General features: G+C 44.5%; 1 protein-coding gene across 1 annotated transcript; it reads right to left on the bottom strand.

Annotated features, from left to right (window-relative positions):
• Window positions 1-4,298: 4,298 nt before the first annotated feature.
• ALDOC (aldolase, fructose-bisphosphate C) lies at window positions 4,299-17,267 on the bottom strand. The gene is made up of 9 exons (XM_088477782.1): window positions 17,147-17,267; window positions 14,060-14,181; window positions 13,374-13,585; window positions 12,073-12,127; window positions 8,826-8,986; window positions 8,611-8,694; window positions 8,046-8,220; window positions 6,023-6,222; window positions 4,299-5,127 (listed from the first exon to the last, which is right to left on the bottom strand). Exons 2-9 carry the CDS (start codon window positions 14,169-14,171, stop codon window positions 5,032-5,034), a joined length of 1,095 nt encoding a protein of 364 aa, XP_088333908.1. The 5' UTR covers window positions 14,172-14,181; window positions 17,147-17,267; the 3' UTR covers window positions 4,299-5,031.
• Between the last annotated feature and the right edge of the window lie 6,398 nt (window positions 17,268-23,665).

Raw genomic sequence — 23,665 nt, 5'->3', positions numbered from 1 at the left:
AGTGTGACCGTCCGAAGCGTCCTAAGGATGCTCCAGGTGGCACTGCTGCATAGATTCTGGCTGCAGGGGGTCATTCTAGGCACCCTGCTAGCCAGATGAGGCGAGCAGAAAAAAGTTCAGAGAGCCAGACCAAATGATTACGCGCGCCTGGGGTTCCCCATCCCTGGGGTAGAGAATAGAGATACCCTTTTCTTTAAAAAGGCTTTTGTAAGGATTTGAGGGGCTGTCGTCTGGATTCTAGCCCGTCATAGGCAAACGCAGGGGGGGTTCCGTCTGCCTGGAAACCCCCCTCCCCAGCACACACCATGGCCACAAAAGAAATAGTAATATAATAGAATGTTACTAGTGCATTATGTTCTTCTCAGTATAACAAATTAAATTATTAGCACCAACTGTGGCTCTTTTAAAATGTGTCAGCCAGTAATAAATATACCTGTGCACCAACTAGGAGATTTGGAAAACGCACACTGTTAGGGGGGCACTGCTATAGACCATCAATAGGGTTAATAATTAATACTATATAATAATACACTATCCAGTACGTAAGGAGACCGATATGTACAGTCAGGTGCATAAATATTGGGACATTGACAGAATTTTCATATTTTGGCCTCTATTCACCACCACAATGGCTTTGAAATGAAACAAACAAGATGTGCTTTAACTGCAGACTTTCATATTTAATTTGAGGGCAATTACATCCAAATCAGGTGAACGGTGTAGGAATTACAACGGTTTATATATGTGCCTCACACTTTTTAAGGGGCCAAAAGTAATGGGACTATCAACTCAAAAGCTATTTCATGGACAGGTGTGGGCTATTCCCTCGTTATTTCATTATCAATTAAGCAGGTAAAAGGTCTGGAGTTGATTTTAGGTGTGACATTTGCATTCAGTTGCTGTCGACTCTCAATATGAGATCCAAAGAGCTGTCACTATCAGTGAAGCAAGCCATCATTAGGCTGAAAAATCAAAACAAACCCATCAGAGAGATAGCAAAAACATTAGGTGTGGCCAAATCAACTGTTGGAACATTCTTAAAAAGAAAGAACGCACCGGAGAGATCAACAACACCAAAAGACCCGGAAGACCACGGAAAACAACTGTGGTGGATGACAGAAGAATTATTTCTCTGGTGAAGAAAAACCCCTTCACAACAGTGGGCCAAATCAAGAACACTCTCCAGGAGGTAGATGTATATGTGTCAAAGTCTACAATCAAGAGAAGACTTCACAAGAGTGAATATAGAGGGTTCACCACAAGATGTAAACCATTGGTGAGCTCAAAAACAGGAAGACCAGATTAGAGTTTGCCAAACATCTAAAAAAAAAAAGCCATTTACAGTTCTGGAACAACATCCTATGGACAGATGAGACAAAGATCAACTTGTACCAGAGTGATGGGAAGAGAAGAGTATGGAGAAGGAAAGGAACTACTCATGATCCAAAACATACCACCTCATCAGTGAAGCATGGTGGTGGTAGTATCATGGCGTGGGCATGTATGGCTGCCAATGGAACTGGTTCCCTTGTATTTATTGATGATGTGACTGCTGACAAAAGCAGCAGAATAAATTCTGAAGTGTTCGGCCAATATTATATGCTCATATTCAGTCAAATGCTTCAGAACTCATTGGACGGCGCTTCACAGTGCAGATGAACAATGACCCGAAGCATACTGCCAAAGCAACCAAAGAGTTTTTTAAGGCTAAAAAGTGGAATGTTATGCAATGGCCAAGTCAATCCCCTGACCTGAATCCGATTGAGCATGCATTTCACTTGATGAAGACAAAATTGAAGGGAAAATGCCCCAAGAACAAGCAGGAACTGAAGACATTTGCAGTAGAGGCCTGGCAGAGCATCACTAGGGATGAAACCCAGTGTCTGGTGAGGTTTATGCATTCCAGACTTCAGGCTGTAATTGCCTGCAAAGGATTTGCAACAAAGTATTAAAAAGTGAAAGTTAGATTTAGGATTGTTTAGTTTGTCCCATTACTTTTGGCCCCTTAAAAAGTGGGAGGCGCATATAGAAAGAGTTGTAATTCCTACACCGTTCACCTGATTTGGATGCAATTACCCTCAAATTAAATCTGAAAGTCTGCAGTTAAAGCACATCTTGTTTGTTTCATTTCAAAGCCATTGTGGTGGTGAATAGAGGCCAAAATATGAAAATTCTGTCAATGTCCCAATATTTGTGCACCTGACTGTACATATATGTCCAGGGCAGTGCTAAGTTCTTCTGCTGCTCCCTCAGACTCCTTGACTTGCTCCAATGCTCAGGAATGGTGCCCACATCTGAAAAAAAAAAAAACATTCTGCTCCTGCTGCCGCATCTGAGGACTTACTGTGATCGCTGGTCCTGTATATACTGGAATTATGCAACAAAATATACTTTGTATGTAACACATTAAAGCTGGATAAGTCCTCATTATGCCCTCTTAATGGACAGGCCACACTCACTCTAAAATCAAGCAATTGAGAAACGCCCAAGAAATCCTGCGTTTGCCACTGCAGGTTTCCAAGATGGCAGGTTAATCCTTCAGGCTTTGGTGCCAACTGCAGCAATTCAGTAAAGGTTAACCAGCAGTGCGCCAGGGGAGTATAAATGTATTACCAGTGATGTCTGGTGTGCTGCAGCTCCGGACTATAATCGGAAGCAATTCCAGAGTTGCAAGGCTATGTGGCTTTCCCACAGCTTAACTCTAATCCCAACCCTCCCCTTAACACTTACCGCCGGGATGCCGTTGGTCGGGAATTTGGCACCATCATTCTGACTGCTGTCAAGATTCCAGCGCCATTATGCTGAGCGCCGGATGGTAACTACATCCCTGGTGGCCGCATGTTTAAATATCCCTGATGTACATAAATATATGGTAGTTTGCCTTGCATGTGTGTGTTAGTATTGCAGCCAGGAGCATTAGATCACAGGCTGCCTTGTGTGCAGTGAAACACAGCACTGGAACACAATATACTAGAACAAATAAATGCAATGATAAATAAAGCCTTCAAGCGGAGCACCATGCACAAAGTATATATGTATATATATATATATATTTTTTTTTTTTTTTAAATGTATTTAAATAAATGACACTTACCTTTGCCTTAGGTGGTCTAAGGTGATCTGGAGCCTTGGTGGGCTGCTGGTCCCACCAGTCCCCATCCCAGTGAACCAGAATGTCTTCCCTGCAGCCTCCTGAGTGCCATTCGGAGATACAGGGAGAACTGGCGATCACAGCCAGCTAATTGTTACACTAGAACCCCAAGTGTCTTCAGCTCAATAGCAGGGAGACTGCGGCCTGAGGGATCTGGTCACTACCTCTGGTGCTCAAATCAGGCCAGATGAGGCAATTAGGTCTTCCCAGCATAATCCTGAAAGAAAGTTTTGCAGGGAGCTGAAAGAACACCTGCATCTCCATACTTCTAGGCGCTAGATAAGTGGCCATCTTCACAGGTGCTTGCATGCACAGGGAAAATTATTGAATTTCTAAAAGAAAGAACGAACTCTGTCCTATTGTATGGCACCCGTTATTTTGTTCATATAAAATATTAAATCTTTATTATTAGGTATGCATTAAAAGAATAGGTTAGTATGTACTGATTCAGCAAAATAAGGGTGATTATGTGAAAAAAAAAAAAAAAAAAAAGAGTGAATAAATAGTGAATTTTGTATTAATAAAATCAAAATGAGAACCCGCCGTGTGTCTTCATTATTAATTTGCCTTAACTCTTGTTATGAATGGATTAATGTCAAGCAGTAACATAATTAATATATTCCTAAATTAAACTCTAAGTAAAAGGGACTCAAGAAGTGGTAAGAGAGACCTCTCGTTCATATACTGTGTAAATACCCATCTGGTGTGGTATTTTATTTGGACGAAGGGGGTTTGAAATCCCGATGGTAAGTATCGGGGTGTTAGGGTGGTGGGTTACAAAACACTTACCTGTCTTCCCTATGGGTGTCTGAATTCTGCCCAGCGTCATCCCGACAGCCGGGATTTCATACCCAACCCATCAAGAGGACAGGTAGCATAGTGTAATAAAAAAAAAGAAGAAAAAAGGGGAGGAGGAGGATGGATGGATGCTCTCTCCATTTTACCAGTGGTTCAGGATAACACAGATAATCTGGGAACAGTTGCTCAAGCTATGGCCACTCATATGCAGTTTGGATGAATCTTGAATACTGGCAACAAGCCCAGCGCTCACCTATATTGGGGGAGGTGGGGGGGGAATAATGACATTTGTATTAAAACAAAGCTACATGCAGCATTTTGAATAGAAGAAGAGTATATTAAACATGACCAGTTTTAATTTCACTATAGTTTATTTTTGTAACTTTGGTACATCAGTTGCATACAGAGACAACACTAGTTTCACAATGTGCACAGCAGTAAGTTAATCAACTTTTCTTGATGGTGTATCTGTTCTACCACGTTCCATCCATGTTATGTATGGCATAGATTACCTGCTAGGTAAATAGGTAGCACACAACCACTCAATCTACAGATGTACCACAAAGTGCAAGGACTTTCACAGAACTGTGCCTGGGATGAAGTCATGGGTGCGGGAAAACCTTTCCAAGACAAAATAAGACTAGGACTGTGTCTGTTATTGTGCAGGTGACATCAGATTTGTGTACTAACATCAACTTATTCAACTGTTCAGGTTTCCGATATCTGACTTATCAGAGGCCATACGTATTTGCTGTAAGTTAGATCACATCATTTTGTTAAGTATCAACATCACATTGTTTTACTCTAAACATAAGGCTTTATTAGTAAGTGATCTAGTAAGAAAATAGATAACATGACATCACACTGCTAGATATGTACCGAACCCAATCCTTGCACCCAAGAGCCACCACTATCGCAGCACAAGCTCCATACTGGCAGTGTGAGGTTATGAGAAGCTAGGTGGGAAATGGCTGTGGCTTTTCCAAGCTGTGGCTGCAGGGATGTCCACGTGAATGGCGTTTGTAGGACAAAGGAAGCAGAGTGGAGAATTCTGCAGGCCAGTGGTCCATGGGCTGCCATGCTCAGTAGGCATGATTGGCAACATACAGAGACTGGCTAGCCGCTCCCGAATCATCATCACCATGTTCGTAACTGCCACAAGCTGCAAGCCCATTTGCCTAGAAAAAGATGGGAAATTAAATATTTTTCAGTTATAGCAGATCACCCACGTGGCTGAATTTACATTAAAAGCCATATTGGCAAGGTTATAACTGCTAGAATATGGCTGGTGCCTGACACTCCGTCTACATAAATATATGACCCTTGTAAATGATGCGGCTGATCGTGAAAGGTATTGCATCATGTGGTCCACAAGTATAAGCTATGGGATCGCTGCTGTCATTCTAAATTTGGCCTGCACCAAAAACATGCAAGTCTCTATATTAATCCTCTGGTGGTTTAAAGGTTTCCTTGGTCTTCCATATCTCCCAATTTTGGTGGGACGGTCCCACTTTTAGGGCACGGTCCCACCCGCAGGCCACGGTAGGGGGGGTTGGGAGGCTCCCAGCTATGAATATATGAATAGATGTAGTGTGCATGGCATCTATTCAGTGCAGAGGGGGGGCTGGGGGGCATACCTAGAGGCTCCCAGAGCACTGGGCATGCAGTGTGCCAACAGGGGCATGGCTCACGGACGGCACTTCCCGTGAGGCCGTCCACCCTTTTCAGGCATGGCAACCCAATTGAAAGTTCTAAGAAGTTGGGAGGTATGGGTCATCACACCATATATTTAACTATTTGTCTTACTATTTGCATTGTGGGGAACTTTTTTTTTTATTTAACCATACTCTCTATATCATGTGACTCACATCTCTACAATATTCTGCTTTCACTTATTTTTGAATTTTATAAAATGTAATAAAGTTAGCTTAATTGAATGAGAAACCATACTGACACTTTAAATGGTCTCATTATGAAATTAGGCTGAAACACACCTGTCAAAAACCATGCAGGCGATTCTCTGAGAAGGCCGGGGACATCTCACCCCCCTGGTTCAGTTACAGAAGACCTTACCTCTGCCCTTTTCATGAACGCCTCAGCAGCAGCGCTTTCCTTGTCCTTCTTCCCGCGCCATGCGTTTAGAGCGGAAGCTTGCAGGGCGCGACCATAAGAGAAAGTCAGAGCCCAGGGTCTTGCCAGGGGACAGTTGTTGATTGCATTCAGGTTAATAGTGGCTTCCTCCTCACTTTGCCCACCAGACAGGAAAGTAACTCCTGGGGTGGAGAGACCAAACAAATGTGTCAATGTCAGATAAAGGACTAAGAAGTGGCCCAACTTTTATTCCCCCCCCCCCCCCCCCCTTTTCCTTTTCAATGCAGTCGCTCCCATGGTTTCATTCATGTTGTGTAAGCCAAGAATGTGCTTTCATACATTGGCTCGAGGAGAAACAGATTTCTAAAGGGGATTATGTTTTTGAGGACAATCTGAACGCCATTTTGAATTACATCCCTTAGGGGATTTTTTCCAGAAAGGAAAGTGTTGCAGTGCCTTAGTGAATGCAGACGCACTGTTATGAAGCCAGATCGAGCTCTACTGAGCACACTATACAAGCATGCGTCCGAGCCATTAAAGTGAACCTGTAATGAGCAAGGGGGAAGTACATAGGAGGGGCATTGATGACACCACTGCTAAGCAGGCCCCTCCATCTCAAAGAGAACATTTGGAATAAGGATGGAGAAGAGCTCTATGTAGGTAAGGCTCTCACTTTTACAGTATGGAAGACATGCCACAAAGTTACCTTGAAAATTCTTCACTGGTAGATTTGATTTGTGCAATACCCATTTAAATATAGTCCTACCCTGGTTATGGGCAGGTGCTTTTAACTTTTTTTTTTTACAGCTTACAAAAGGGTCTTCAAAATGTCTCACAAATTAACTTTTTGACATTTTTATGCACCCCAATTTTAATTACAGCATTTTAAAAAGGAAAAAATAGCTGTCTATCATTCTTCCACTATTAAAATGCACAAAGCAGCCATTTTAAATATTTTGAAAAATGCAAAATATTTGTTTGTGCCAGTAATACACATCTATACTGTTATCCATTGTTTATTTGAAGTTTTTTAGGGTACAGGTAGATTTCCCCATTTTATTTAATTTCCCATGAGTTACTGCAGAAAAAAGGATTGCGCCCAATGTTTTTCAGTTGGATAGTGTGAGAACCGGGAGCTCGCAAAGCCGCGTTAATTACAAATTGGTCACAATAGACAGTAAGATTTGCGGCAAAAGTCTCACGTCCAACTGAATATGTCCCAGGTGTAGATTTCATATGACACTTCCATTATGATCTTCGCTCTTTTGTCGTCATTTTTCATAGACATCTTTGCATGGGTATTTGCTTACAAATGCGACTTTAAGAACTGCTATTGCCTAAGAAACACACACATACACGTCTGAGCAACAGAGCAGGCTGCATCTTGATCACATTAAGTGTATGTTATAAATACAGTGCAAAGGTCCAGATTCAGATATGGACACTATATCGATGTTCACGTAGTTGAGTGATTATTGGCAGACTGCGCATGTGCACTGCCAGCCATGGAGGGAGGACGTCTGTAGAGGGAGAAGTCATCATCATTGGTTTCACTGTAATGGGCCCTAAGAATTATTTTGCCGGCCCTGCCTTATACACCTCCGCTCTGCCTTTCAGAGACGAGGAGTGGGGATTGCGCACGCACAACAATTACACTGCGATCAAATGAGACTAAGGTTGTAGTGAGGATTTCTTTGCAAGTGATTGATGGTCACAGGCTGTTTTGTGGGAGGTAAATCAGACCCAAAGACAAGTAACAGAAATCGTAGCACATACACATATATTATATTTTTTATTATTATTATTATTATTATTTTTGGTGGGGTGTAGCTAAGCTGCATACTATTGCTACTGATATCCAGAACGGTAAAGCTTGTTCCATGTGACAGTGGTCAGCACTGTAATGCAAGCCTTAGAACACCCCATGAGTTATACTTACAATTATTACTTCATTATTCTACAAAGCCTAGAATGGTACAGCAGGATGAGGATAAGTGGCCCTTACCTGGGACTGCAGGGGGAACAGTTCGACGAAGGGCAGTTACAGTTGCCATGGCAATCTCTCCAGAACTATATTTGTTTGGACAAGCATGGCCAGCAGTTACCATGTTAGGTTTCAGTAGAGTTCCCTCCAGGTACACGTGATGATCACTTAGAGCCTTGTACACAGCAGCAAGAACCTAGACAGGACATGTCAACATTTATTCCATTATAAACAGCTGTAAAGGCAGTGGGGGGTAGTTGAGCAACAGTTTAATCAGGAATACAACTTGCAGCAAGTTATGCTTTATCAAAAGGTTTCACATAAGATCTAGGGATCTATTTACGAAGCCTTGGATGGCGATAAAGTGAATGTAGATAAAGTCCCAACCAATCATAGACCCCATAGATCTAAAATTTCAACAGCCACCTACAGATCATAACCCTTAAGTTTAGGATTCTTATATAGCCACTCTGCAATATAAATACTGATAACATTCCAGTGTCAGATCCCACATTCTATAGTGGCCATTTTTTTATTCTTATTTTGCAGGACGATAGCGGAGGGGCGACTAAGAAAAATCACACACCTTCTCAGTGACATACTGGCAGCGTTTCAGGTCATGGTCTCCATCAGGGAGGATCTCTGGCTCCACAATGGGAACAATACCATTCTGCAAGAGAAGAGAGTTAGTAGATTTGGGTGGACAGGTTTCTCCAATGTACTCAGTCACCTCCAAATAACATTCTTTAACCTCACTGCAAAAAAAAAAAAAAAAAAGGATTTATATAGTGGACTATTTACCTGCTGGCAGATGCTGGCATAGCGAGCAAGTACATTGGCATTTTCCATGATAGCCAAGGAAGAAGGGGTGTGCTCACTAATCTTTAGCACACTTCTCCATTTTGCAAAGTCAGCCCCATCTTTCTTGTACTGAGCACAACGCTCTGACAATCCATCCAAACCTAAAAAAAAAACAAAAAAAAAACAACACAGGGCCAGATTACAGATAAACAACGAAACAGTGTATCCATCCCTGCTTCATACAGAAACACCAGTTCTTCACTTTATTTTCCTAATAAAGCACTAGGGTTCCGTAGCACCATAAAAGGTTATATGCATATTAATGATCATTCATATGTGTAAGTGTTTTTATCAGCTTACCATTACATAGCCAAGTACCATTACCTCCGATTGCATATTATGGTCAACCCAAAGGTGCTCTAGTGCAATTTAGTTGGTTCCCACTAGCACAGAACATTCAAAATGAATGTGGTGGACGCAAAATAGACAGCCACGTCTACCTCATGTCACTAGCATTGATAGGAAGCCCACTCAATACATGCAATTATATGAAACCATGACGGGGGGGGTGGGAGGACGATATTCACGGGCTCTGCAATGGTTTTGTTTGGCACTTCCAAAAGCTAGCCTCATTTAAAAGGAAAATTCTAAGGCTGCTTTATTTACATTGATTTACTATTCCAAGAATCAGAGATTGCATGGGTGTATCTGCATACAAAATGCTACGTTACAGTGTCACAGCAACTGACACTAATGTAGTATTTTGCATGCAGATACAGCCGCACACAGAATATAGGCATGCCTCAATCATTATCAGCAGAAGCTGCTTGTGTCCCTGACTTTACCCCGAGCTCTACCCCAACTGCTGTTTGCCCTTATCCCCCCTCTAACCACCTGCTACCTAACCCCAGCACTGTCCCAACTGCTTCCTGCCCTCAACCCCCATAATATGTGATGGGACCCAGAAACCGTGGAGAAGGACCCACATTTTTTTTTTTTTTTTTAGAGTGAGGGGTCCCTGTGGCCCACAAATTTTTTTGCTCAGCGCAATCACTGGTTCACTTGTTATGGTGAACAGGACTTTTAGCACAAGATAAGATAAGTACAGATGGGCCCAGCTGCATTGTTGCTCATAGAGCAGCGAGTCGCGCCATGCGTGGTGCCTTCCCATGGTCGGGGACGCGCAATAGCGTCTCCATTCAATCCTATGGAGATGCACTCCCGCAAGCGGGGACACGCCATAGCGTCAAACATAGCGCGATTCGCAAGCACATTTGTGCCGCGATCGGCAACAAACTAAATAGGCGCATCTACGTGAGCACAGCTGTATGTCCAGGGCATAAAATTCATATAACATGGATATGTCCTAAAACATCTATTGCCTATGGGGTATACGGTCAGGAAGCCGGTGGTCGAAATGCAGACCGCCGGCTTCCCAATAGTGTAATTCCAACAAGGGATTTAACATAGGTGTCGAAATACTGACGCCTATGTTAATCCCGACGTCTGAACACACGACCCCCGCCATCCCGTTCGTCCACGACGGGTAAGTAGAACACTTAGCCCAGGGATGGTGGGGGATGTTAGGGTTAAGCACCCTGTCGAAGCTGGATAATTGGCTGAGACAGAATCAGTTTAAAATTAGAATTGGAACAACACCATCTTGCGAATGGCCACAAGACACCATCTTAGAAAATAAGATTTGCACGACGCCATTTTGCGAATGGCCGCCCAGCGCCATTTTAGAGAAAACTCACACTTAAGTACATACGGCGATGCTATTATTAGCATCATGCGATCCCATATTTCTCCATACCCCATACACACGTATGGACGCTGTTTATTAGCTTCATGCGTACGCATCTTCCCTAAGTTACATAAATCTATCTAGCGTCTTTTCCCAAACCCCAATACTTACACACTGCACACTCACATAAAAGGTTCCATAGCTTCAAAGTGTAATATTCAAGGTTTATTCATTTGTTACTAATGTTGTGAAATAAAGACTATTTGATATCTAAAGTTTAGTACATGATAAGCAAACCGTGTTTGGTGTTGTACTGATCTACTCTGTCCGGTGTCATCGGGGAGAAGATCGCAACATGCGTTCTCAACTTATGGACTGTAGAGAGTTAAAACACTAAAATGTACTATGTAATGTTAGCAGCTTAGATTTGAATGCAACGGGGAAAAAGGAGACAAAAGGCTGTTGGAGGCTGACCTGTGTCCATTTGAATCGACCTGTTAAATGCCCTGTAACAGAAACACCGTGACGGAGAACCAATGGAATCATGCCAAACTTGCCTATTGTATATCCCTGTAAGGGTATAAATGTGCGTTCAGACCCCAATCTGGAGTCTTCTTGCTGACGCTGTTGACGGAGGTTTCTTGTAGATGCCGGTAATTGGTCCCAGAGCGCGTGCGTATGTATAACTGTACCTTGGGTCTGTATGATTTCTTTGCGCTAAATTGTTTTTAGATCACAACGTGTAACCTACTGTTTTTATGTTGAACAATAACCTTTGTGCGTTGGAAACACATTTCAAGGTCTGAAGGCATTTATTTACTGTATTACTGCTTACGCAAATAGCGTCAATTCTAGGAGGTATAGGCAGGATTTAGAAGGTATAGGCAGGAGCGTATAGAGGTTTATACCGATTCCACCTATGCACATGCCATTTGTGTGCCAAAGCACAGGAATGGCTAGGCTGTAATAACAGGAATATTATTTTCTGTCTCAAAATGGCAGCACGAGCTAAATGTTTATTTTCCCTTTTCCTGTGAATATAACCTTAATATGCAAACAGTATATCATTAAAAATGTAATTTATAATGTCACCCTAGCTTACCACAAAGTACATCCTTTGCACAAAGAGGTCTAAATGTCATGCCACCCTTGTTACAACACCAGTTTTAGGCTGTGTTTTAAGTTGGCTTTATAAAGAGAGCAGTGCCATTTTAGCTGTTACAGCTTGAACAATAACTTATTTGTTTAGACTTAAATTTTGCCCCAACAGATTCTTCCTCATTCCTAGCGACAAGTGTCAGTTTAACCACTAGCTTAAAAAGTAACTGTGTTGATGACTGTAAAGTGTATCTGCCATTCAAAGCCTATATGTTTGTTCACATTATTTCAATTTTACCCAGCAGGCACCCAGATCATATATTGGCACACACCCTATCCTTTGATGGCCACGGGGAGGCACTTACTCTTCAAACTATACTAGAATTTAATCATGATCCTTACCTTGCGTTGTAGTTTCCCCATCAGTGCCAGCAAGAGGAACTACACCTTTATCCACCTATAAGAAAAAAAAACTTGAACATTATCTATTCACATAATAGGATAATTATAAGTCAGAGTATGAATAAGCCATTAGCCTGCAGAAAGCTGCTGCTTAGTTATTAGATATATTCCAGTACAGTAACTGTTGCAGCTTCAGGCTTATCTAGACCACTTCCATAGCTCTAATATTAGACACTTAAGTGGAATAGCCGGTGACCTTCACCCAACTTCCAATTCCAGCAGACAGGCAGTGACGTTATACCTTCTAGTTTTATTTTGTTGAAATATTCTTATACATCCCGGTTGTCTGAGGATATAATAACTAGAAAGTGTGTGCACTATTCAAGAGTGTCTGAAAACACTAACAGATCCAGTTAGACGCACAGTGATCCTAAGCATAATTACAGTAACCCGATTACAGCTAGCACCTCCATAGGCTGCAAAGCAGAAATCAGCTAGCAGACAAATAATGTGAAGGGGCCAGGAGTCATTCTGGTGGCAGCTTGTGGGTAATTTATGCCGGATTTAATAGTGATTTTTTTTTATTCTTTAAGCCTATAGATGAGCCAACATCAATCGCTGTATTTAGACAACTCTCTTCCTTAGCACATTACCAAGAAATTAGATCCAACCAATAGCAAATTCACAGGGCAGTGCCAGGGTTGGATTTTTTTCTCTTCTTAAAACATTATACAGACATACCATATTAAACTGAAAATGTCCCTCGCATGATCAGTGTCTTGCTACTGTTCACTGTACCACAGAAAATATGAAGGCTTATCAATTTGGTCTTTATCCTAGAACTACTGATCTGCACCATCTGTGAATAGCCTGTTTGTGTGTGCGTATCATAAATGGTGCCCGACGGCCAAAAGCTTGCCATCACCATTATCTGGCAGTTCATAAAAGCATTTGGAATAAGACGGCACACATAGGCCAATATCTTCCAATACCATTAACAAGCACACATGTAGCCTGAAAGAATTCTACACGCTCAGTCCCAAAGCCAGAACTCTTCCAATTTTGCCACGCATCATGTAATGGACCAGATTTCCCCCCCACTTCCAGTATAGGTTGGGTACAAGATCCCGAAGGCGATAAAGCCAGCAGTCAGAATCCCGGTACACCTGATCTATGGTGATCATAGGTTGACCAATGTGACCTTTAGATCTATTTTGGCAACTTAAGAAAAAGATCACCACGTATAACCTAAATAGAAGTACTTTCTAACTGACACACTGGGAATTTCTTAATTTGCTCACCTTGATTCCAACAACAATGCCTTTATCTTTAATCATCTTGACAAAGTTGGTGCCACAGTCCCCCTGCTGGTACATGGTCTCGTGGAAGAAGATGACACCACCAATGCATTGCTGCATACGCTCATCACCACTGAAGAGAATCTGTCGGTACAGACGTCTATTCTCCTCCGTGTTGTCTACCCCAATACCGTTCAGCCGTTTGGCCATGCTCCCTAGGTTATAAAGATTTATGTAGCATTATACACCGAGCAAAATACAATTATAGCTGTGCTGTAGCTATGGAAACCAGAGCCGTACTTGCCTGTACATAGCAGGGAGTGTAAGCACAAACAATTGAACACATACATCTTTTCTCAAAAGACTGACTGCTATAACATAATGCAGGGAGAATGTATTCAGCCATCACCAGAGTATGGATCTCACCTCACAAGATTTCTTGGAAGGTTCCCCAGCAGCAGGGCCCTCATATGCTCAATTATCCATTAAAATATGGCATACCAGGAAGAAAGTGCTTGGGTATATTGAACTTCTAGATCAATGTACAAAAACACCTATCCCAAATAAACTAACAGGACACTGTCCCACTAAAATATCATGTGTAAGTCAAAATATTAATTGTCAATAGCTACGACATACTTCATGTACCATTTCAGGACATAAAACCTGGGCTTCTCACGGGCACTCACCCACAGATTCATCTGCAGCCAAAATACCCTTTCCCTTGCAGACAATCTGCTGTGCTATGTCCGCCAACTCCTTCTTCTGCTCAGCACTGAGTGCTGGGTATTGGTGGGTCATTTTGTAGGTTCTGTGAAGAAATTGAGAGAAAATATATAATTTTTTTTTTTTTAAAACTAAATTATTTTAAAGAAAGACAAAAAGGGGTCCTCAGATTATGGTTTTACCAATCAATTATTTGTTCAAGTGCAGGAGAGGGAGAGAATAAATATATATATATATATATATATATTTATTATACACAACCTGTAGCTCACAATCTACCGGCAGCTCGCGGCCGTAATTTGGGTAGCTCTTCTAGCTGCAGTACTAGTTATTCAACCAGGAAGAAGTGACCTTTGGCAAAGCCGTGGGTGGAGCGACGGGGAAGCGCATCAGGTAGTTGCCATAGGGCGACAATACGTGACGGACACCATCTGGACATCACAGGAGTCGACTGCATTTGGAGCGAGTGACTCCTGCCCAACCCTGCCGATAAATCACAGCAGCCCTGCCTACATCTTTTGCTCCTCTACTGTACTTAGCTCCTTGAAGCCGGTAATTAAGAGTGAAATGTGTAACAATATCACTGTATTAATGAAATGCATTGTTTTCTATTAACCATTTTTGTCATTTTCATTAAATGACCTTTCATTTTTCAGTTAATAGCCAGATTTTTTTTTTTTTTTTGTAAATGTTAGTAGCTCTTCAGGAGGTTTTATTTTTCTCGAGTAGCTCACATCCCAATAAAGGTTGGCGACCACTGATATATCCTGTATACTCTGGGTCAGGGTTTCCCCAAACTCAAGGGAAGATGTATGAACCGGCGATAGGCAAGAAACCGGTAACTGCACACGTTATGTGCTGCAGTTACCAGTTCTTCCTATGTATTAATGCAGTTATAAATGATGGGTGCGCACAATGTACTAATATGCTGGGTACACATTGAACCATGTAGCATCCGTACAGCTGATGAACGATATATCGTTCCAACCGCCGTCCAGTGTGTACACAATATATTTGAACGATGTAGTTCAGGGATATCGCATCAGCCGTGCAGCACGGTAGATGCAATATACCTAAAAGACATATCGTGCACATCTGCATATGTACAGGTGACCAACCCATATGTTGGTGGCAGGAACCAGCGACAATGACGTCACAACTGGTTCCTGTGGCCAGACATATCGGTCAGCCGATTGGCAAGTGTGTACACACAGCTGCAAACGCTGGCCGATCCATCAGCCAAGTGTGTACCCCAAATTAGGGAGACCATGAGGACAGAGTATGGGAAACCCTGCTCTGGGCCATTGCAAACTCCTTGAGAACGCATTCTCTTAAAGTTAATATGCTTTAACCAACCAAATATAGCAGCTATGGAGATATGTAAAGAGATTAGATTCTAATAAATCTTGGTGACATTGCTACAATATCCTCATCTCTCCTGGGAACAGTTACCAGTGATACATATGGGTTTCTCAGAAAGAGTGGCTTAAAATTTAAAACAAAAACATATCTTGTGATGAAAATTGCCATTACTGAACCTTCTATATTCTGCAATATGTAATTATAATATGTTTGGTCTTTAGCAAACGTGGCCCTTAAGTTGTTGTACTCCATGTTAACTTTTTTTATGCACCTGATGCTGTTCTAAATAAAGACAATTTAAAACCCAAGCATGTCTTTATGTATGGGCAGTGATGGTGACAGACAGACAACACATAAGTGCACAGTAAAAGAAAAGACAAAATATTACTGTGTACATTCAGTTACATATAGGGAAATATCCAGCCCCTGTAGCATTTTGTTCTAGGTCATCAGCAGCCCAAAATGGCTCCTATGCTGACAGAATCTACTGTAGGTTACCGTAGCAACTAAACCAAGCAGCAGCTTTCCAGTGGAAATAAGTCACCCTCTGTGGCCTGTAAACACCATCTGTTTCAAAATAAGAGTGCTAAATAAAAAAGGAAGAAGGAGGGCCACATCAGAGGCTATGTACACTGACAAACTCATCTGAGGATGATGATGGCTGTAGCTCATCCTCAATGACCTTGTGGTGACCCTGCTGTTAACATAAATTATAATAATCCCCTCTAAACAAGCCACAAAAAAATAAATCAATAAATTCAGGGATTACTACATAGACAGAAAATGACAGCAAGAACTCCAAGGGGACCTGACAATACTATTCAGGATCTCATCTCAGGATGAATACACACCAATATTTATAGACAAGTGACAGTGTCAGGATGTAGCACAGCAGTGTCAGGAAACAGAGGGGATTTAACAGATTATTCAAGCAAATACATTAGAACTGGCAAACGATAAGAAAGCTAAATACTCCACTTGTTATAAGAGCCTGATGTGCATGGGGTATGACGCAAAAATATGGATAATTTGCACAATTATAAGGGATGGAAATATTACATAAAGCCCACTCCTAAATAAATGCTACAAGGAGAATATATAATACATTAAAAGTCTGTGCAAGCCTTAACATTGTAGACAGACACACACACCTCTTTCACCAGCATTTCAAACTATTAAAGTTTTATATACTGTTATGCCTGGCTCCAGGGAATAAAAATATCCTTACATAACAAGCAGTTTTATCTCCACAGCTGACAGTTTTGCTACAGGGCTCAGAGGCTCACACATAACATATCCTAATCAGGGCATCGCATCCCCATCCTACAACTACCACAATCATTACATATTAATTCTTTACACACCCAATTCCACTGAGGGCTTACAGCAGCCATTTCTAGCCACTAGCAGATTCCCTATGTATGTAATGCACGCAGATGTCCTTCTGCTATACATATGTTACCATTATATGAGCTTCTGAGTGTAACCACAGGCACATCCCAATTAAAGAACATGAATACCTTGTATAAAGCAGCACACATTGATAGGTCTAATAACACACACAGATATTAGCTACAAATAGTAATCAGCAGCAGCATCAGAGCCCTGGCCTCCTCCTCCGCCAGCAGCGGCATCATGCACCATAATAACCCACCCTCAGTGGGCAGATAAATCGGACTGACACTCACCTGTATCCTGCGTGCACCCTACAGGCTGATCCGATACCCCGGTGTAAGCGGTTCTACTGCAGAGCTACGTGACTCCGGGATCTAATACACGGTCATGGCCACGCCCCCCGTGCTGATTGGGAATGACGTCACTTAGTATAATGCTTTACTGGAGCTTGCTGACGTCACACCTCTCTATATTGGCCTCGCCCCCTGCTCTATAATTAATCTGGTCCCTCATGAAATGATGAAAGTGGGCCTGCTAAATATAGTGTGCTGCATACACTGCCTGCATCAATAATTCATCTGGATTTTATGTTGATAGAGATCTTCCCCCTGGTTTAAAATTCTAGATTATGGTTTATGCATAGTGTGATATATATTATATAGCCACATATTGTATGTGTTTTATTGCAATTTCTGTGAAATCAGGAATGTTGTCATTACAGGTGCAAAATAGGATATATCCGGGCCCATTTATCAATGAGTTTTATCATATGCAACAAGTTTTAAAACTCATTGCGTATGATAATGGTGCTCCAGCCAATCAGCTCCCAACTGTCATCTGTTTGAAATATGGGAGCTAATTGACTGGAGCAACATTTATCGTACACAATGCGCAGGGGCGTCTTAAGAGAGGAGGGGGCCCGTGTGCATTCCCGTGCCGGGCCCCCTCCTCTCTCCCCAGCGGCCGGCAGTCAACTCACGTGGCTGGCCGGCCACCGCAGAGTCAGTAGACTGTGGGCACTAGCGTGTGCCCAGAGTACTGCGAATGCGCAGAACGCAGGAAAAATGACCACGGCAGCCATTTTCTGGTGTTCTGTGCAGTGCTCACACCCGACGCGGGACCACCGACAGGTGGGTTTTAGATCATATGGGTGTAGGGTGTGCGGGGCCCCTCTGGACCGGGTGCATCGCACACCCCGTACCCATTATAGATACTCCCCTGACAACGCGTTTTAAAGCTCTTGCATATAATAAAACTCGTTGATAAATGGGCCCCATAGTAAGGTTTCCAGAATTGCCACAGAAGAGTAAAACTGGTATCACATTGCTGCCTTATAGGGCACACCTTTTAGGGTGGCATCAGAGCTCTTGGCAGTACTGAAAACATATGTGCATGCACTATGGGCCTGATTCAGAGATGTACGGTAATGCCGCCATAGCTACGAATTTGTACGCAGCAGCTGTGCAAAAATGTGCAAATGATGCAGTAGATTTGTATTAAGACTCCCACTGGCAACTTTGCAAATCCAAGCGACGGCGTATGGGATCGCAGTCGCAGGGGAGGAGTCTATGCCAGGAGCCAGATGCTGACACAAGGTGGGCCTGTGTGCTCTTTAAATGCCAGGGCCTATTTTTAGTCCCAGTCCGGCCCTGCTGCACACCCTGCACCCATATTTCATTATACTTTCCTTTCCGTAAACTCCGGTGTGCGCTGGACCGGTGCTGCAGAGCAGCAAATAATCATAGGGAAAATGGCGGCGGCTATTTTCCAGGTGACTCGCGCATGCACAGAAAATGTGTCCCCGGGAAAAAGGTGCAGGCGCCATTTTCCTGGAGACCCGCGCATGCACAGTAGATTCTGGCACCAGAATCTACTGCTCTGACAGAGAGGATGGGGACCCCTCCTCTCTTAAAATACCCCTATCAGTCCCTCTTAGGTTACAGCACATGGGGAATGCCTAAACTGGCATTAGCGAATTTTCACAAGTGCATATCCGAAAGAAATCGTATCCGCGCATGAACAGCGTGCACCTCTGAATCAGGCCTTTAGTCTCACCTGGTGATCCGTCTAGTTCTATTCACTCAAGATTTCTGCTGCGGAGTCTGATCTATTGTAAACACACTATTAGCTACTGTAATTTTCCCTTGCTCACATCATTACATTGAGTCTGATTCAGAGGTGGACGATGATGCATGCACGGCTGCGTTCCCGTACGCCAGCGTTTTTCAACCACTGTTCTGTGGCACACTAGTGGCGAGCGGTTGTCAATAGTGCCGCAATTTCACTGCAGTCAGAGCTGACTTTACTAGTACTGCTGGCCCAGGCAGTGTTGGACGTGCCCGGGCCAAGACCTTTGGAGACGCGGCATCGTGACATAGGTCACGCACGCCCGCCTGCACACTGCTCCCAGCTCTGCACTGTGGGCCTGATTCAGACCCGCTCGCGAGCGGGTCGATGTTTGGCCACTGCGCATGCACACGCCGGAGCCGGCTCCGACGCGTGCATGCGCGAGACCCGGCTAGCGATGGGCAATCCGTCACTACGGGTCTCGCACCAAAGCGGGGCAGCTGTCGATTTTGATTGACAGCTTGCCCCATTTTGGAGGCGGGCACGGGGGGTGGCTGACCAAACGGAGGCATTCCCGAAGGAACGTCTGCCGTTTGGGGGCGGCCCCACTGACATCACGAGTGGTGTCAGTGGGTGAGCTTCCGGCTCTAATAGAGCCGAAAGCTCACTGGGGCTTGCGGGAACGGGACCCTACCACAAGGGTCTCGTTGCAAGCCCCGATGGTCGCAATGGTCACCCACAGCTTAGCAAGCGGCCAAGAGGCCGCACAAAAAAAAGAAAAACGCCCTGATTCAGAGCGAGCGCTCTTTCAGATCGTCCGGCTCTGAATCAGGCCCTGTGTGCTTAGTCATTGAGGGACAGAACAGGGACGACAGTGAGCCTTCTCTGCTGGTTACTTTATTTTTTCTGTGGGGAGCAATATGATCGTTTTTTTTTTTTTTTCTGTGGGAGCCAGCCAATGTGATTGTTTTCTTTCTGTGGGGACCATTTTGTTTATATTTTTTTCTGTGGGGCCGTTGTGTTTTATTTTTATTTTCTGTGGGGCCCAATGTGTGTGTTTTGTTTTTCTGTGGGGGCCAATGTCTACTCTTTCTCCTGTGGGGTGCCAGTTTGTGAGTGTTTTTTCCCCATGAGGGCCAATATGTGTTTTTTTTTCCTGTGCGGGACTGAAGGTGTGCCTAAGCAATTTAAAATCTTGTTTGGTGTGCCGCAAGTTGAAAAAGGTTGAAAATCACTGCTGTACGCATTGGTGGTGTGAAAATATGCAAATGTTGCAGCCACCGGTATTTGTACTGAGACACCCCCTAGCGCAGTGATTCCCTATCTCGGCCCTCAAGGAACACTAACATTCCTGGTTTTAGTGATATCCATGCGTGAGCACAGATGGTTAAATTAAAATAACTGAGGTACTAATCAAGTCACCTCTGGTCAAGTATGGTTATCCTAAAAACCTGGACTGTTAGTGTTCCTGGAGGACCGTGGTTGGAAACCCTGCCCTAGCGGCATCTCCAGGGCCGGCTCCAGGGGGAGCCGCGCCCTTTGCTAGACGGCAGCTCATCTCCCTTTAACCGCGCGTGTGCAAAAATGGGGGGGGTGTAATTACCATATACCATGCCCCTAGATGATATTTGAAGGCGTCCATATGGCACGCCTCCCGTTAACGTCAGGCTGGGGGCGAGCCAAGCACTACGTCAGAAGCTGGGCTGCCCCCTCTTCCCATACTGAATGGATGCGCGCGGCATCCATTCTTCTTCTCCAGGGCCGGCACCGCTGTACAGCTGCGGCGGTGGAGGTGCCCAACCTACCAACCGCCCACGGGATACTTCGCCCCGTGGGTGGAACAGCGAGTCAGTGCCCGAAAAATGTGGCTGTCCCACTGAATTCGGGAATGGCTGGGAGGGGTGTGCCCTCTATGGAGTGGCACCCCTGTTCAATCGCACTGGTCGAACATACGTCGAGCCGGCCCTGGGCATCCCAAGTCCGGCTGCTTGCCTACTCAGACACACCATTGGTCGCAGCATCGATGTTCTGAGCAGCCCTATGGACCCTCAGAATATATGTCGGAAGTAAGCAGCCGGAGCCTTAGCCACATACTTGCTTACCCTCTCGATTCGGCTGGGAGCCTCATGAAAATCAGGTGCCACTCCCGGCCCCCCGGAAAGGCAGGCAAGCCTCCAAGCGACCACCGCCCCCCCTCCCTGCAGTTACAAGAATCGATGACGTGATTCATGCTGATTCGCGTCATTTTGGCCCCGTCCTCTGCTTCTCAATGCCGGTAATCTCTGCATTGTGTCGCGGAGGTGGGACCAAAATGATGCGATCATGTGGGTATGCCCCCACTCCACCCACAAATGCCAGGTAAAGGGTCCGACCGCTGCCCCCCTATGCCAGCCACGCCCCCCTGCTATGCCAATCCGGCTGCTCCCTCCCGGAAGGGGCAGCCAGAATGTCGGCAAGCATGCTTAACCATTGCGTACAAATTTGCAGTCACATCCTAATACTTTGCTACCAGCAGGCGCCTGGCGCTTCTTTCCTGCAGAAGCAGCTGGAGCCTGGAGCTCACTCTTGAGCTCTGCCTACCGGCTCCCGCAGTGGGTGAAGTGAGAGACGTCATGACGTCTCTCCCATAGTGCCAAGCGCAAAGAACAGTCGGGCACTACTACCGTGGGCACTGCATAAGGGGCACTTCTCTGTTGGCACTGCATAAGGTGCACTACTACAGTGTGCATTGCATAAGGGGCACTTCTACGCTATACGTTTATGAAGCCGGCGAACGGAATGCCGACTGCCGGCTTCCAGACTACTTAATCCCGGCGAGGTTTAAATGACAGGTGTCTAAATCTAGACGCCTGTCATGTTACCGATGCCGGGAGACTGGTGCCCGGCATCCTGATCGAAGGGATGCCGGGCGCAGACAGCCGTGGGGGGGGGGGGTTAGGTTTAGGGCTCCCGGGGGGGACTTAAGGTTAGGCACCCTCCCTGGAGGTTAGGATTAGGATAGGGGGAGGGAGGGTTAGGGTTAGGCACCCTCGGGGGGAACTTAGGGTTAGGAACCCCCCCGGGGGACTTAGGTTTAGATGGCGGGGAAAGGGGGGGTTAGGTTAGGGCACTTAGAGGGGGGATTAGGGTTAGGCACAGGGGGGGAGGTTAGGGTTAGGCACCCTATAGGAGGGTTAGGGGGTAGATTAGGTTATGAAATACTTACCTTTCCGATGATTGGGATTTCCTTCCACGCCGGGCTGGCGCTGCCGGGATTTGATCCACCGGCCATGCGGCCGGCGGTGTAACATACTGATTCCCTTCTACTGTGGGCATTGTATAAGGGGCACTACTGTGGGCATTGTGTATACGGGGCACTACTGTGTGTCGTAACGTGAATAAGGGACACTACTATGTGGTGTAATGTGAATTAGATTGTGCTACAGTGTGACTTAATTTGAATTGGGGATATTATTGTGTGACTGCGCCCTTTTCTTGTGAGACTACGCCCCTTGTTGTGGTCTGAGCCAACAGTACGCGCAGTCCCTTTATAGAAAACAGGGAGGGAGGGTGCAAATGTATAGTTTGCAGGGGGGGCGCAGGATACCCCATCACTGGCCCTGCACACAGCACTGGTTATAGCTCTTCCTTTTCTCAGTATAGGCCCTTAAACATTTTCAGGCCCAGCCTATGTGGCCCAACCCTGACTGGTACAAGCTCAGGAAAGTTACACTTTCTGGAGCTTGCGACACGCGGGCACACTGCAGCCACATAGAATCCTATGGGGACTGCATCAGATACATATGGTGATGTGTATAGATGTGGTAAAACCAATGAAAACTGCCAAAAACAACATAAACTCTACAAGTATCTATTGTCAGGCAGCATAAGAACATAATTTTATATTACGGTACATTTCACACAAAAAAAAAAGTAGAACAGTTAATACAGTATATCATTGTTATGCTACAGCAGAATCATTACCAGCTCCTTGAAACTACCTTCAGCCAGCCATCAAAGAGATGTTGTGTATGACACATCCTCCCCCACTGACTAAGACAGTAATGCCCTTCAGGTCACCTTCCAACCTGGAATAATTGTTTTAACTCATCCATTACCAGAGCTATAAGGCCTGATTCCGAGCTGCACGCTATTCATGCGCTGATGCGATTTCTTGCGGATTCACATTTGTTAAAATATGCTAATGCCAGTGTAAGCATCCCCATGTGCTGTAATGGAAGACGGACTGAGCAAACCCTGTAATGCCTACTTTGAATATCTGAGCAATGCTCAAGTCTGACCACTCCACCATCGACGCACCATGGGTCCGAACATCGCCTCCTTGAGCAACCCCTCCCATAACACACCCTTTTTGCGCCCACTTCAGGTCACCCCCCAGTCCTCCCTGAAATGCCCACGATTCACAGAGTCCGTCTCTAATCATAGCGATGTCAGACGCAACTGCGTACCCTATTACCCACCTAGGTTCACGTGTGCGCAATAAGGGTCCCCTAAGCTTTTCACACAAGCGCAGTAGCAAAACATCACTCATCTGCACAAACATCGGCACTACGTGCACCTCTGAATCAGGAGTGACGATAGCATCGGAAGACTAAAGGTAAGTATTAGTATGCTCCATTTTCTTATTTTGTATAAATGTCTCTAAAACTGAATAAAGCATTAGGCTACACACACCGGCGTTAAAATTCTGTGTTCAACAAGGAGAAGCACAAAGGGAGAGAACAATGGATTTGGGAGATTTTTTG

This window comes from Taudactylus pleione, unplaced genomic scaffold (assembly GCF_031769625.1).
Source record: "Taudactylus pleione unplaced genomic scaffold, aTauple2 ptg000203l, whole genome shotgun sequence".
NCBI classification, from domain to species: Eukaryota; Metazoa; Chordata; class Amphibia; order Anura; family Myobatrachidae; genus Taudactylus; species Taudactylus pleione.
Note: the sequence above shows the minus strand (reverse complement) of the source record. Positions and strands in the feature narration are given on the sequence as shown.